Consider the following 15,179-nt stretch of genomic DNA (forward strand, 5'->3'; position numbering starts at 1 on the left):
CTGGAGAGGGTGGATTTGCAGAAGGGGCTGCTGAATTAAATGCTGTGGGCGGGACAGGATCTGCAGGATGGGGACTGAGAAGGCTGTGCTGAATCCAGCCACAAGGAGGTCCCTGCTGGCTGGCAGAGCGCTTTTGGTGGGGTGGGGGGGCAGCAGTGAGGTGCAGTGGACTGAGGGCCAGGAAGTCAGTGTCACATGTCACAGGTCTGGGCCTGGCTTGACACCAAGGTGCCACCATTCGGCTGTTCTCCATGGCAGTGTCCCTTTCCTGCATCTACCTTTCCAAGCGCTTCCCGTTGTGTGAACCCCAAATCGCGGTCCTTCCCCTTCACAGTGCCCCAGACTGGGAGTCCCGGAAGGCAGGCCCTCGGTGTCCTCTCATGGGGGCAGACTGCTCTGCCCACACCCCATTTTTCCTGGGCCTGCCCACGACCCGGCCCCTTTCCTGGGAAGACAACTGGAAGTCCTGTGTGGTTCTTAGGATCTCATCCTGCTTTCCCCACAACACCCTTGCTGTGCAGGTCTGCTCAGGACAAGGCCTCCTCTCAGGCCCCTGGGGCCTCCGCCACCGCCCTTGTCAAATCTCAGCGCAAGAACAGAGCCCAGTCCAGGTCATGTAAGCCGTTTATCAGTTTGTTTTAAAAATATGTATCTTATTTATACACGAAGTTTGGTGAGAAGTGCTCAATTAATTCAGACAACAGCTGGCACTTGACGTTTGTCCCTCCCTCCTTTTTCCTACCCTCTTCTCCCCTCCTGCTGGTCATTGTGCAGTTCTAGAAAAAAAAAAAGAAAAGAAAGGAAGGAGAGCCACACTAAAAGCTGAGGAGTTGAGTCCTGCCTGTCCCTGCCCTCAACCACACTGTCGGCAGCCACTGGTGGCTGTCACCGGCCAGCCTCGGACACCTGTCTCAAGACTCCCAGGTTGTCCACACACACAAAGCCACAGTCTCCTTCCGGCCAGCTGGGCTGGCAGGCTGGCCGCCTCCCAAGCCTCATTCCTGCCTGTGCCGGGAGGGCACACACCTCTCCAAGTCTTGAGGGCAAAGCGCAGAGACCTACAAAAATAAGATTTCCACTCGGAGAAGTGTCACTGGGTTAGTTAAAACCGCATCCTACACTGGACTCAAAGGGAACATGGGAGAAGAGAAATCACTAGGGGGTGGGGTGGGGCCTGGGGTTGCCACCAAGGGAACTCGGGGTGACAGGAAGAAATGTAATACTTTACTCACTGGCAGTGCCATCAGCACTGCCATGAGCTCAGAACATCCAGCCCTCCGACAGCTCGGCGAGGTAGGTTAGGAGCAGCCAGTTTCCGGCTTCCTGGGCTGCCCCGAGAGGTGGCCTGCGAGGTTGCACGCCTGGTGGAAGGCGGCCTTGCTGGAGAGCTGGAATTGGGCAGCCGAGCTCCTGCAGGCACAGGCTCCACCAGCCAACACTGTCACTCTCAAGAGTGACAGTTCTCTACATGAAAAGATTTGCATATGCTAAATAGGATTGTCAGCAGCTGAAGAGGCCCTGGGGGGTAACTGGACTACAAAAAGTATTTTTTCCCTGAAAAGGCTTTCTCATAAGACCTGTGGGACAGCCGGGATGCTGTCCAAGGAGGTCCTGTGTGTGGGTGCCACCAGGACCCAAGGCTGAGCTGGAAGGGCTGGTCCAAGGCCATGCTACTCTCTTCTCAAGGGGTCCAAGGTTCATTCCCCTCCCAGGGCATGGGAACTGGGCCTGACCATCCGAGGCCTCTTTTCAAGCTGCCCTCCCCACTCCCATGCTGCTTCGCCTGGAGAGAAGCTGGGGACCACACAGGAATGCCCCTGCCTCCATGGTTCGAGGCAGAAAGGTCCAGAGAGCGATCCCTGGGGATGATAACAGGTTCCCTTCTTTAGATGGGCTGACGCTCTGTTGAGCTTCTTAGCCCCAAACCCACGGGGCTCAGCCCTCTCTTTCTGGCCTGTGGGGCAGGCCATGAATAAGGCTGGCTCCCTCAGGCCCTTCAGTTTTACGTTAATACTCTTGCAGAAGGCCAAGCTCTCCTGGGAAGAAAAGGCAATGTCAGTGCCTAGGACCAGCCCTGGGACCTAGGCCACACTCTTCTGGAAGCCTTTTATTTTTGTAGAACTGACCCCCGTATGGCCTGCATAAAAACACAGGGGGAAACAGGACCTTGGGGACAATGGAAGGCCAGAGTGAGCCCCCACTGACAAGAACCCTACCTGTGGGGGCTGGGAAGACAGGCCTGTCTCCCTTAGGCTGGGGCAGGGGTAGCTATCTGACACTCATCTAAAGGGATCCTGTGTCTGGCCTGTGTGTGTGTGTGTGTGTGTGTGTGTGTGTGTGTGTGCATGCACACGTGTGTGTGAGGGAAGGGTTTCAGCTCTCCTGGTACCTTAGCCCAGGCGGCAGGAGAACCCTTTTCTGCCCCTGGGCAGTGAAGGCCTATGGGAACCACACTGGATTCCACTTTTGCTTTGAGAACAGAGTTCTAGCAGCTCCACAGACACTCCTGTTCAGAGTTCAGAAGAGGCAGTGTGAATCGCTGCCCATGTCCGTGGAAAAAAAGTTACTTCTTTGCTCAAGTAAAAAAATATCAAATATAATAAATTTATGAAAGCCCATTCACATTAACATACAGTCTCAGTTTTATATTTTGCCTCCGCAACTGGGGTGGAGTTGCTTTTCTGAGCCCTGGGGTGTTGTCTGACCAGACCAGGCCACTGTGGGGGGAGGCCTCCAGGGACAGGCCGCTCCAAATAGTCAGCTTGGCCAAGTGCTTCTGGCCGTCCACACCGGTGCCACAGAACTGCCTTGTCGATCCAAGGGGCTCAGGCTCGTCTCTCACTCCCGAAGCCTAAAGCAAGGAAGGCCCAGCAGATGCTGGTTTGTGGCTGCATTCGGGTTTGCCATGAGGCAACAGGCTGCCTTTCAATGTGTCCTGGCCAGCTGGGGGGAGGGTCACACGATGGACTCTCGGTCCCTGTCTGGGGATGGGGGGAAGTCCGCGAGATCTTCGCTGCGGCTGTCGTCAGACGCCCGCACCTGGAGGTTGTCGCTGGTGGCTCTAGTGACGCTGTCGTAGGAAGGTGGGAAGGACGTGGAGGAGAGGGAAGAGCTGGAGGGCGGGCCGAGGCGCTGGGAGAAGTTCTCCTTCATCATGTAGGCAATGAGGCCTGCTTGCTCAGGGGCATCCTCTTCAGAGAGGCCACTGCCGCCGGCCTGCTGGCGGAACAGGAAGGAGGCGTGCTTCACGGAGCGCTGCAGCAGGTGCCTGCGGAAAGCACGCTGGATGACCATGGCCGACACCTCCTCGTGCTTGCGCCGGAGCGTGGTGGTGATGGGCTCGTAGGAGATCTTGGATGGGTTGGCCGCCATAAATTTCTCCTCCATCTGGATCTTCAGGGCATCCATCTCCCCAGACTCACCCAGGACCCTCTTGGTGAAGGCGAAGAGGATGTCCATGCAGTGGATCCGGTCCCCACTCACCATGGGCAGGTCCATGTTGATGAGGCTCATCTGGTTGGGCTTGGCGAGACGGAGCGGCTCGGCTAGGGCGTCGGCGAAGTCGGACAGGGCCGAGTACTCAATGAACTGGGTGGCCTCGGGGTCGAACTTCTCCCAGATCTCATAGAACATGTCAAAGTCGTCCTCGCTCAGGGGCTCGGTGCTCTCCTCCGTGGCCACGCTGAAGTTCTCCAGGATGATGGCGATGTACATGTTGACCACAATGAGGAAGGAGATGATGATGTAGGTGGTGAAGAAGAGGATGCCCACGGCTGGGCTCCCACAGTTCCCCCGGGAGCCATTGCTGTTGGTCAGGTTGGGGTCACAGTAGGGGGGCCCCGTGTTGAGGATGGGACTGAGGAGACCGTCCCAGCCGGCCGACGTGGTGATCTGGAAGAGGCACAGCATGCTGTTGGCGAAGGTCTGGAAGTTGAACATGTCGTCGATGCCAGCCTCCCACTTGACGTAAGCGAAGTTGGCCATGCCGAAGATGGAGTAGATGAACATGACGAGGAAGAGCAGCAGGCCAATGTTGAAGAGGGCGGGCAGCGACATCATGAGGGCAAAGAGCAGGGTGCGGATGCCCTTGGCCCCTCGGATCAGCCTGAGGACGCGGCCGATCCGGGCCAGCCGAATGACTCGGAAGAGCGTTGGGGAGAAGAAATACTTCTGGATGATGTCTGAGAGCACAGTGCCTGTGGGAAACAAGAGAGACTGTGGCCACCGGTGGCGCTTCTGTGCTCCCTCCAGCCCAACTTCGCTGGGTGGGGTCTCGGTACAGCCAGGAGCCAGGCACAGGAGGCCCTTCCAGGAGGACTGGGTTAACTGCAAGGACCCTGCTCTCCCTGCCACCTGCCTCTCTGAATCTCCATTTCTGCATACGACCCAGACAATGAGAACCCACCGTCCCCACATCCTTTACCTTCTCAACCCCTTTGTTCCTTGAGTCTTCTGAGAATACCTGAACAACAGAACTGCATCAGGCCCATCTTCTAGGTCACAGGTTCTGAGACCTGAGGGGACTTGCTCAGCATCTTGGTGGACTAGTTTGGAACAGAACTCAGGCCTTTTAGCTCCTTGCTACTCAAAGTGTGGTCTGAGGACCAGTAGCCTTGGGGTCTCTTGGACACTTACCAGAAATGCAGAACCCCCAGACCCACTGCATTTTAACAAGCCCAGATGATTCATGTATACACTGAAGTGCAAGAGGCACTGGCCCGGAAGTCAGCATTCTCCGCCATGCCACTCCACACCACGCCTGCTGCAGCTCAGCCTCTCTTGAGATGGTGCCTGTCACCCTCCCAACTCTGCTAGCTTCCAGGGCTTCCCCAGCCGTGGGTCTCTAGCAACTACTCTGTTAGAGTGTTAAGGAGCAGGGGATATGAGTTATAGGAGAAAGAATGAAATTAACTTGCCTTGTATTGGCCCGAGAGACCTTTCCAGACACCTCATATAATAATGATGTCACTGGCTAACATGTGTCCAGTGTTTACTGTCATTCAGGCACTGGGCCAAGCACTTTCTATCATCCATCAAGCCCTTCCAGTCAAACTAGGAAGTAAGCTGATACCATCACCCTCATTTTCCAGAAGAGGAAACTGAGAGGTGAGGTAACTTACCCAAGTTGCGGCCTAGTCAGTGAGAAGCTGGGATTTGACTCAGACACTCTGGCTCCAAGTTGACCTGTTAACTACGCCTCTCTGGTATGGCCAAGCACTGGGACCAGTAGGTGTTACGAGGTACATGCTGTGCCTCCTGAAGCCTCTAAGACTGTCCCTCAATAGCTCCATTCCTGCTGCTGACATCCTACAGTCTCTAAAGCTTCTCTCTAGTCCCCCGAGGCAACGTTCTCACCCTCCCCTCTGCCTGGGACCTTCCAGAGTATTTCCTGACCTTACTTCTAGCTTCTAATCATCTGCCCATCACTGTGGCCATAGTAACCCCTGCCTCAGCCCCTGTATTTCCCTCTGAAATTACCAAAGGCAGGGGCTGTACACGGCAGCGAGATGAAAATCAGTCACCCCAAGGCAGAGTTCTGTGGGGGCAGGGTCAAGGGTTTGAGCATATGCTTCTGTGCGTGTGATGGGGGAGAGGTGAGGAATGCAGAGAGAAGAGAATGAAAGAGCTTAGTGTACTTGGCCTTTAAGTACAGACCCAAAGCTGGAGGAGAGACCTGGCCTGGGGAGGGCTTCTCTGTCCAGCCAACTTGTATACCCACCCACTATGGAGAGGATGACAACCACAAAGTCAAAGATATTCCAGCTGTTGGTGAAGTAATAGTGGCGCAGGGCAGCCATCTTGATGATACACTCGCCCGTGAAGATGGCTACAAAGAGCAGGTTGATCTTGGCCAAGATGTTGACCTTCTCAGGGCTCTGGTCATCTGTCTCCACCATCATGGTCACCATATTCAAGCAGATGAGAAACATGATAGTGACATCGAAGGCCTGCTTGGTCACAATGTCGAATATGAATCCCTGGTACTTGTTCTGAAAGGAGGGGCAAAAGATGCACTCAGCAGGGAGGGCAGCAGGCTAACAGGCCCCCTGTTGCTACCTCTGGGCCCACATCACCAACCCTCATACTCCACCCTCTGGTGAGGCCAACATCCCACCAGACTGTCACGGTGAGAGGAAGAAGTCAGGAGGCTGAAATAGCTTGGCTCTCCTGCTGCAAAGCTCCCTGGGCTCCAAGGCCCAGCCCTGAGGCGTCCTCTACCCTGAGGCCTTCTCTGATGGATCTTTAGGAAGGGGTTTCTCCTCTGAGTTTGCTTAGCATATCGTTCATTGTTCTCCTCTTTTTGTTCCCACTGTCTGAAGGCTCAAGGTCAAATTTAAAGTTCAGCTAGTAATTGTATCTGCTCTCAGGTTAACAAATTTTCTCCACTCTTTTTAAGGATTTTATTTATTCTGCTAACTATATTTATGTGTCTTTAACTGTAAACCACCCCAGATTATTTTGGGGAAGAGAGATTATAAATAAGTCAAACACACACACTCTTTCACATGTAGTTACACACACACACACACACACACACACACACACACACACACTCATTTTTTAGAGAATGGCTTAATCAGGCAAGGCAGTCAGCCTGGCAGAGGACCCAGCACCCCTCCTGGCCCCACCCATCAGGGGACTCTACTGTTTAGGGGGTTGTAGGATGAGGCTATGAATGGGGCTTGGGGCTGTGATGGCTGCCCTGCCCTACCCGTGCAGGGGAGGAGGGGGCTCACTCAGAGGCAGATCGGTTCCTTTGGGAGACAAGCGTCCCCTGGTTGTCACAGTCTACTTGTGTCTTCCTTACTATCTCCGTAAGACTGAGACCTCAGTGTATGGTCAGACACCTGAGAGTGCCCCTTCTGCCCTGGACTGGCCAAGGGCCCCAGGCTGGGTGGAAAGACTGTGAAGAGGCCCTGGGAGTAAGTCGTGTGGTGTCGGGGTTTCTCAGCTGCCCCTGCCCCCAGCAGATACTGCCTCCTCTTGCTGAATTAGAAGCCTGGCTCACCAGGGGCCGGGGGATGGGCTTCTGGGGCTTCTTGGAGCCCAGCTTCTTCATGGCATTGTAGTACTTCTTCTGCTCCTCTGTCATGAAGATGTCCTGGCCCCCTAAGTGCAGAGAGACAGGCACCAGAATCATTTGGGGGTCCTCAGAGGCTCCAGCGTGGAGGGCACAGGGATCTTGCCTCCTTAACGAGGGTGCCAGGGTGGGCCTCTTCCTCGCTTCCTCTCCTGGTAAAGTACGCCCCTATCCTATACCAGAGATTCTTCCCCAAACCTGCTTCTACAGAGTAGCCCCGTCCCTATTTGCCTTGAGATGAGCTCTCTCTGGCTTTGTGACCTGGAAATCCTATACCCACCCCGTACCCTCCCCTGCACAATGCAGCCAGGCTCTGCCTGACCACGTGGTTTGCCTGAAAACCAGTCATGGCTGCTCTGATGGAGTTCTGGGAAGACCCCGGCCTCTGCACAGGCCCCACCTGTGTCCCTGATCATGGACCAGGTAAAGAGTCCTCACCCTCACCCAGCTTCTCTAAGGAGCCTCATCGCTCAGGCAGACTAGGACAGGCATGGCTCCCTTGTTACACTCTTGTAGGCCTAGGCATGTTACATCATGGATGCGCCCCTCTCCCACCCCACTCTGGTAGGGGCAAGCAGAGGACCATCCCCAACAGAAAGCCAAAAGGGGACCAGGAGCCAGAATGGCTCCTCAGTGTCCTGGCACCCAGCCCTGCGAGCCCGGGGGGGGGAGCTTGCGCTCTACATATCTTTTTCTTCTGTTGGTTGAAGTTGTCAATGATGACACCGATGAAAAGGTTCAGGGTGAAGAAAGACCCGAAAATGATGAACACGACAAAGTAGATATACATGTAGAGGTTGTATTCCCACTGGGGCTGCTCTTCATACTAAAGGGTGAGAAATCAGACAGGGGATCAGACAGGCAGGAATGGGGGTGGGCTGGCTGGGGGCGCCAACTCTAGGAGAGAGGGTGTGTCCAGAGGAAGGTCATCAGCACAGGTGTGTGAGTACAGAGCAGGGCCAGGGATGGGTGAGGGTGGAGTTGAGAAGAGTGGACAGTGGCAGGTGAGGAGAGCAGGCATGCAGGGCTCAGGGCTGGCACAGTGTCACTGCATGAATTCTGCCCCTGGCCACTGGGAGGTTTGAGAATATGGGCATCTCAGTCCTCAATGAACTGTCAGTGTGATTGGGTGGATGAGGCACACAAACAAGAGAAGAAGCTTGATTGGAATCTCTGTTGCTTCTAGCCCTGGGGTAAGACTTTAAAGATTCATATAAACGACAGTGAACTGAATCTGAAAGATATTTAAGAATTCTGAGACTCCTTGGGAGACCACGCAACCTGGCCCGAGGGCCAGGCCTGGGCATTCCAGAGAGGCTCAACTCCAGGTTGACATAAGAGGTCTGGCCCTTATGGGATAGCCTTCCAGGTGCAGACGCTGACTCCCCAGTGGCCAAGCAGCCGGGAGCCTCAGATGCCTGACTTGGTGGGGGAGGCCAGTATGGTAACCTACCCCCCTGGAGTCCACGGCTGCATACATTATGTCCATCCAGCCTTTAAATGTTGCCTGGAAGGAAGAGACAAGAGTAAGAAAATCATTTAATTCTGCATTGATTGAGCTACTTACGGCCCCTGTCTGGGCCGGTGAGGCCAGGAAGTAGCCTTCTGCAAGAAGCTAGCAGCCAACCCTTTCATAGCGTCCGAATGGCTGTGCAGTCAGGCAAAGGCCTCGGTGTTCAGGTCTGGGGATGGAGGGGAGCCTGCCGAGCAGACGGCCCAAGAAGGCCACACAATAGGGGAAATTGTCTTTGTGATGTCGGCCAAGAGACTGATGAGTCCTGAGGGAGGTCTGCCTCTCAGATCCGCATTCATTTCAGATTCTAAAACAACACAGAGTGCTATAGCGCGTGTTGTGGACAGAGAGGTGGGGCTTGGGCTCTCTGTTTTGGCTTAAGGTGGACCCCAGTGCTGACTTGGTCCCCTTTGTCATGCACCTCAGAGAACCTTGTGGCTTCTGCCCCCAGCCTTTCAGAGGAAGTCCCTGAAGAATCCCAGAGCCTTCCCTTGTACTTAAGGTGGTCCTTTTGCCAGTGGTGTGTGGGAAAATGGCAAACAAATGACTTTCCAAAAGAAAAAAAAAAGCCCTCATTCTTGGGTTTGCCCATTTCCCTGTGTAGTTCCTCCCACCATGGCTGATTTTAACTTGGCAACGCGGCTGCTCCTGAACAGAGTTGGGAAGCAATGCACAGGAGCGTAGCTTTATAGCATTTCCACTGTACAATAGATGTAATAACCTTAAGAGCATAGATGATACTAAACGGTAATGGTGAGTTTTCATATCATCTAGTTAATTACAAGTTGATAAAATTCAATTCTTACTAATGCCCTACAAAATATCTGAAAATGTAACAATTAGCTCTTGTGAGCCCACACAAGTTGGCTCAAGCACACCATGGTAAGGCAGTCTAGAGGGAGGCTGCCTGAGACGGGGCCTGGGAGCTGGCTGCACTGTGGGCTCCAGTCTGGGCTGCTAGGAAGAGATAGACTTGGTGGCGAGGCCTGACAGCCCAGTGGGTCTCACTTGTGTCCTCGGCAAAATCCAGTCCTGCCCCGAGCCTCCTTCCAAGGTACAAGTTAGTTCACACAAACTTTCCATGTCTGAGAGTTTTTATGAGGCAGGCAGGGCAGATGGGGAAACTGAGGCTGTCCCACAGAAGGCAAAACTATTTCAGTTTTTTGTGAATGAGGCCCTTATCTGACCACAGAGGCCTGCAAATGCTTAGGAAACTGCCGGGGACCACCCAAGGTTACGAGAGACCCATGACTGAATTCTTTCCAGCCATTGTGTGGTTCTGTCTTGAAAGGCGGGCAGTTCTGTCTATAAAAGAAGGGTCTTTCCTTCCAAGTTATGATATCCAGAGGGACAGTCACAGGGATGGCAGGCTTTCTGGGTTTGTCTCTAATCCTATTCTCCATGAGGTATTTCAGGGGAGTCTTTGGAGAAAGCTACTGCTGGGATTTAAGGGGTGGGTGGAGGTGTGAGTGGAGATGCATTAAATTTTCAGATGGGAGTCCCATTGAGTTTTCCTCTGCTTTGAGCTCTAGAGACAGGTAGGTGTCTGGGCTTGAGACGGGGATAACAAGAAAAGCAAGCTGCAGCTTCATGCGTGATGATTCTCTTTGCATTTTTGTTGTCAAGGCCATCTATAGGTGAATTTTATGGCATGTGTTATAATTACTGAAGCCATCGTCCTCACAAATCAATGAAGACTTTGGAAAGACTGAGTAGGGCCATGTGTGTTATCTTATGCATCAGAGATGGAAGTAAATACTGGAGGTGCCAAAAAAGATGTTTACACATTTTAAGAGATGTTGACAGTTTGGTCAGCGTTGCTCAAGCAGTAGTTCGCCATCATCAGAAGTGTCTGGACACTGATGGTAATCACTTTGAGCACCTCTTGTAATTGCAGAAGTCAAACGTGACTTGTATTTATCTTTTGTTATTGGTACATATTAATACAGTTTTTTTCCTTTCTTAAAATGTGTATACATATTTTTTGGTACCCTTTGTATATTCTTTTAAGCAATGCAGGAGATATCATTACCTTTTGTCACAGAGAGGTGGCCAGAGTAATAATTTAGCTAATACTTCCATCCCTAGGTATCCATGGTCTTTCATTTTTAACCTGTGCCATTATGCTGCCAAACTGAGAGCGTGAGGAGGTCAACTTGATTACTGGCCGGGGAGTTGGTTCTGCCGCAGTGCTAAACTCCCTTGCCATGCACCTTGGAGAACGTGGCATCTGCTTCAGAATGGAAGATCTGGGGACTTCCCAAGGAGCCAAGAAGTCTCTGGAGAATCCTGAGCCTCCTTTAGGCAATGTGACTCTATTGTGAGGAACCCGAATGGCCCTACTGTCCCTGTCTTGCCCACACCATGGGTTGAAGATGCCTGTTGCTGGAGAATCAGTGAGAGGAAAGAAGTCCCTCCTCTCCGAGACTTACCACCTGCAGAAGGGCCAGGTACCCGGCCCCCACGTTGTCAAAGTTGACCTTCACCTTGGTCCAGTACAATTCTCCAGTCACGTTGAAAGACTCACAGTCACTCTTGTTGTTTACAATGGAGTGGTTCAAAGGAAGGTCCCCCTCTGTCTGGTTGATGCACCTCCCAAACTTCCCCGCGAAGAGGTTCACGCCCATGATGCTGAAGATGAGCCAGAAGATGAGGCAGACAAGGAGGACGTTCATGATGGACGGGATGGCGCCCACCAGGGCATTGACCACAACCTCAAGTGGACAGAGAAGAGACTCAGCTCCCGGGGGTGCCCAGAGCATATGCCCTTTTCAAGCCTCCCTCCCACCTACTGAACTTCCTATGGGCCCCTGCGGGGGAGGGGTGCAGAACACGCTTGTCTCCAAGGAAAGGCAGGCAACTCATGGCTGGAAGCCCTAGTGGGGAGTGAGAGGAGTGAGAGAGAACACACACATCTTTCTCTTTGCACCCCAAAGTCAGACATGACTCGAGAACATCTGCCTTTCCCTTCCTGCCTCGCCTGAATCCATGACCTTCAAACTTAATGTTTAACAGGGTCTCTGTGGTTGAGTATGCCAGAGAACGATGGAGATACATTCTCTGAGCTAAGCTTTCAGGTTATGTTGAGATTTCTGTTACCAGGTTGGGGGTGTTCTTCCCTAAAGTGTGTCCAGGGACCTCCGTGTGGTATGGCTGGAGGGTGTCTGACAGTTCTCCAGAGCTGGGTTGGGAGCTGGGCTGACAGGGCAGGCGGTGTGAGGTCTCCGTGTGTCTCTGTGCTACCCTCTGACCCCAATGGAGCCACTGCCTCATGCTCTTTATCTAAACTCACAGTACCCAGGACAGGCTTCCTGGGCAAAGGCCGATGGGGCGTCCCACTCCACTAACCAAGTCTCCAGCTGTCATGTTTGCCACACAGACTGGAAGTGAAACTGGTGTGGGGCTGTGTGGTGGGTATGGGGCCAAAATGGGAAATGCTGGCACATGCAAACGAGAGGAGGTCCCTGGTTTTCTGGCAGACATGGTGAATCCAGGAACAAGGTGGGAAACCCAACTCTCAAGTGTGCTTTTGGCCGGCTCGGTGGCTGACAGCCACAGCAGAGGCATTCCTGGCAACTAGCATCTCACCCATGTCCCTCTGGAATCAAATGTCCTTGCTCCCAAAGAGTCATTTAACTTAGGCTGGATTATTCACTTGTGAGTAAGTGATTTGTTTCTCCATGAATCGGGGGTGTGGGCAAACTTCAAAACCATCAACCAAATGGAGACTGTGGGATGGTGCCACCTCGGTCAGTGAGACACACACAGTTGTGTCTGCTGAAGCCACAAGAGACTGCACGTTTTGTTAAAAAAAAGTGTACACACACACACACACACGTTTGTTTTCTGCTATATATTATGGGTAGTGCTTTCTCTAAGTGGGTTTTTAAATTCGCCTTATATGTGCACATTCTTTGGTAAAACTTGGTGACTTGAAAGATGCACACGGCTCTACACTTAGAAAATAGTGCACAAGAGTTTACTAAGCAAATGCAAACTGGTATCTGTTAATGAGAATACAAAACTGTATTCCTGCTTCCTTCACCCTCACTATTACAGCCCTGCTGCCCATCGTAGTCGGAGGAAAGGTGGCATGCATGTGGGCACACAGAGTGGGGGCACACACAGAGACGAGGCCCCATAGGAGAGCAGAAGCTGGGGGGGCTTCAGGGCCAGTGGGGCTGGGCTGCAGGCAAGACACCTGTGCCCCAGGGCTTTGCTTCCTCTTCTTTGTCCAGTGAGGCTGGCGGTGACAGGCCTGGGCGAAAGTTCACACAGCTCTCCACCCTCTGGGTGCCCTGAAGCCCAGCGGTGCCTCCCCCAATCTCCTACTAAGTCAGGGGCGACAGTCTCAGCTCCAAGCTGGGCTGCTTGGTCAGCAAGTGAGCCCGAGGGTCCCCTCGGTGGAGCCACCTCCCACTGCCTGGTGGGAAGGCAGCCACGCCTCTTACCCTCATGCCCTCAAATCGTGACAGGGCTCGTAGGGGTCGGAGCGCACGCAATGTCCTCAGCGACTTGATGGGGCCCATTTCAGCAAAGCCCAGGGTGGTGGCCACCAGGCTGATCAGTGAGACCTGTGGGAGGCAAGGTGGGGGCCACGGGGATAGCTCTAGAGGCCGGTGGAAGGACTCTGGGCCACCTGAAAGAGGTCTGGGTGTGTGACAGCCTGCAGGCCTTCCTGGGACCCAAGAGGCTGGGGACGAGTCCCAGTGTGCTCTGACTTTCAGGCCTGTGCTGACAGCCCCCAATGCTGCCTGCTGGTAAGGAGGACCAGGGACACAAAGCCTGGGTTTTGGGTCCCCATGTGTTTTCCTTTAAATCAAATTCTTGGCCTGCCGTTTCCCTCCCCCGAAGAGGCTTCTTTGGGGGAAGGAAGGAGCATTGTGGGTTGGGTGTGAGCAGACACACTATCCTGGGGCATTTTCCCCAAAGCTGGATTTCGCAACATTCTGAGATCTTCAGAGAAGGGGGGCCCAGGTGGAGATTCTGGGGCAATGCGAGCCTCAGCTCTCTCTTCCCTCTGCTCTGGCCCCCGCCGTGGCATTCCTACCCCATGGATTGTATCCTTCTAAAGCTCCACGGGCACCTAGTCCCTCTTACGTCAGTGCTGGCTTGGGATCACAGGTTGGAAATGGCCTCCTGCCTGACCTCGCCTGCAATCGCCATTAATAGCACGTTGGCACTCAGGGCAGCCTGGGGGTGCTGAGAGCAGCCGGTAGGGGCCTGACTCCCACAGCTCCCTCCCAAGCTTGGGAGCACTGGGCGGGGGCCGGCTGGGCAGAGGGGCTTGGAGGAGGAAGACTCCAGGATTGGTTTCTGTGCTGCCCCCACTCACCCCTCAAGGATACCAGGCTGTGGGTCCCCATCCTGGAGAGGCAGAGGGGCATCTTTCAGGAACCACCTCCTGAAGGCGGGGCCTCAGGGGCTAGTCTGCCTGTCCACTTCCAGCAGGCCGCTCCTGCTCTCTGTTCTTTCCAAAGCTTGCCCTATCTGCCCCACTCATAGTCCCCCCCCCCACCATCTCGGTTGATGGCAACTCCATCCTTCCAGCTGCTCAGGCCACAAGACTTGGGGTCATCCCTCCCTCCTCTCTGTCTCTCACACCCTACATCTAACCCATCAGGATTTCCTGTTGGCTCTGCCTTCAAAATACATCAGAAGTTCAGCTATTTCTCACAACTTCCAGTGCCACCATCCTGGCCAGGTCACCGTCATCTCTCCCCTGGATTGTTGCCATAGCCTTCCAACTCTTCTCCCTGCTTCCACCAGAGCCACCCCACCCCCACCCCCACCCCATACACACAGGGTGATCTTTTAATAACGTGAGTCAGTTCATGCCACTCTTCTATTCAAAACTCTGCAATGTCTTCCCATTTCATTCTAAATAAAAGCCCCTGTTTTCCAAAGGCTGCGCCCCTTCTGCCCCATGCATCTGGCCTCATCTCTTGCACTTGGCTTTCCTACTCACTCTGCTCCAGTAGTTCCTCAAGTGTGCCGGGCACACTTGGACCTTGGCACTGCCATTCCAACCTCTGCTTGGAATGTTCTGCAGACATCTGCCTGGCTCATCCCAGTTTCCTTCAACTCTGCTCAAATGTTGCCTCAGTGGGCCCACCTGGCCAGCCTATTTAAAGCTGTGATCTATACCTTCCCCTCCCGCTGTGTCCTGGCCCTTCTAACCCCTTCTCTATTTCCTTTTTCTTCATGGTACATACACATCACCTTCTGACATGATACAAAATTGGCTGACTTAGTAACTCGCCGTCCTCCATGTGGGCGGGGGGGTTTTGTCTGTTTTGTTCCCTGAGAACCCCAGTGCTTGCAATAGCGCTTGCACATAGATGCTCAACAGTGTTTATTGAAAAAAATGCATGAATTAATCCTGGAAACATCCTTCTCCAGACCCTGAGGCCTGAAGACCACCTTTCCCATGAGGTGTCTGCATGGCCAATGCCAGGAAAGCCTGGATTCCAACATCCACTTCCTTCTGCTTGACTTTGGGCAAGACCCCTGTCTGCTGTGAGCCTCGGTTTCCTTCTCCACAGGCTAACTGTCCAATGTTGGGACAGGGCAGGAAGCACTGAC

The 15,179-nt window shown here is 53.5% G+C and overlaps 1 protein-coding gene across 4 annotated transcripts in view; it reads right to left on the bottom strand.

Annotated features, from left to right (window-relative positions):
• Positions 1-632: 632 nt before the first annotated feature.
• The window catches only part of SCN5A (sodium voltage-gated channel alpha subunit 5), a 95,233-nt gene continuing 80,686 nt past the window's right edge, over positions 633-15,179 (bottom strand). For 2 of the 4 annotated variants that reach the window (XM_019662786.1, XM_019662785.1), the window contains exons 22-28: positions 13,046-13,168; positions 11,027-11,308; positions 8,535-8,588; positions 7,770-7,907; positions 7,010-7,114; positions 5,720-5,990; positions 633-4,196 (exon numbers count right to left, since the gene is read on the bottom strand). In XM_019662786.1, coding sequence (XP_019518331.1) covers positions 2,956-4,196; positions 5,720-5,990; positions 7,010-7,114; positions 7,770-7,907; positions 8,535-8,588; positions 11,027-11,308; positions 13,046-13,168 — 2,214 coding nt within the window. In that variant the 3' untranslated portion in view covers positions 633-2,955. The remainder of the gene's footprint in view (positions 4,197-5,719; positions 5,991-7,009; positions 7,115-7,769; positions 7,908-8,534; positions 8,589-11,026; positions 11,309-13,045; positions 13,169-15,179) is intronic. The other 2 variants (XM_019662787.1, XM_019662788.1) reach the window with 2 other exon arrangements.

This window comes from Hipposideros armiger, unplaced genomic scaffold (assembly GCF_001890085.2).
Source record: "Hipposideros armiger isolate ML-2016 unplaced genomic scaffold, ASM189008v1 scaffold_380, whole genome shotgun sequence".
NCBI lineage: Eukaryota > Metazoa > Chordata > Mammalia > Chiroptera > Hipposideridae > Hipposideros > Hipposideros armiger.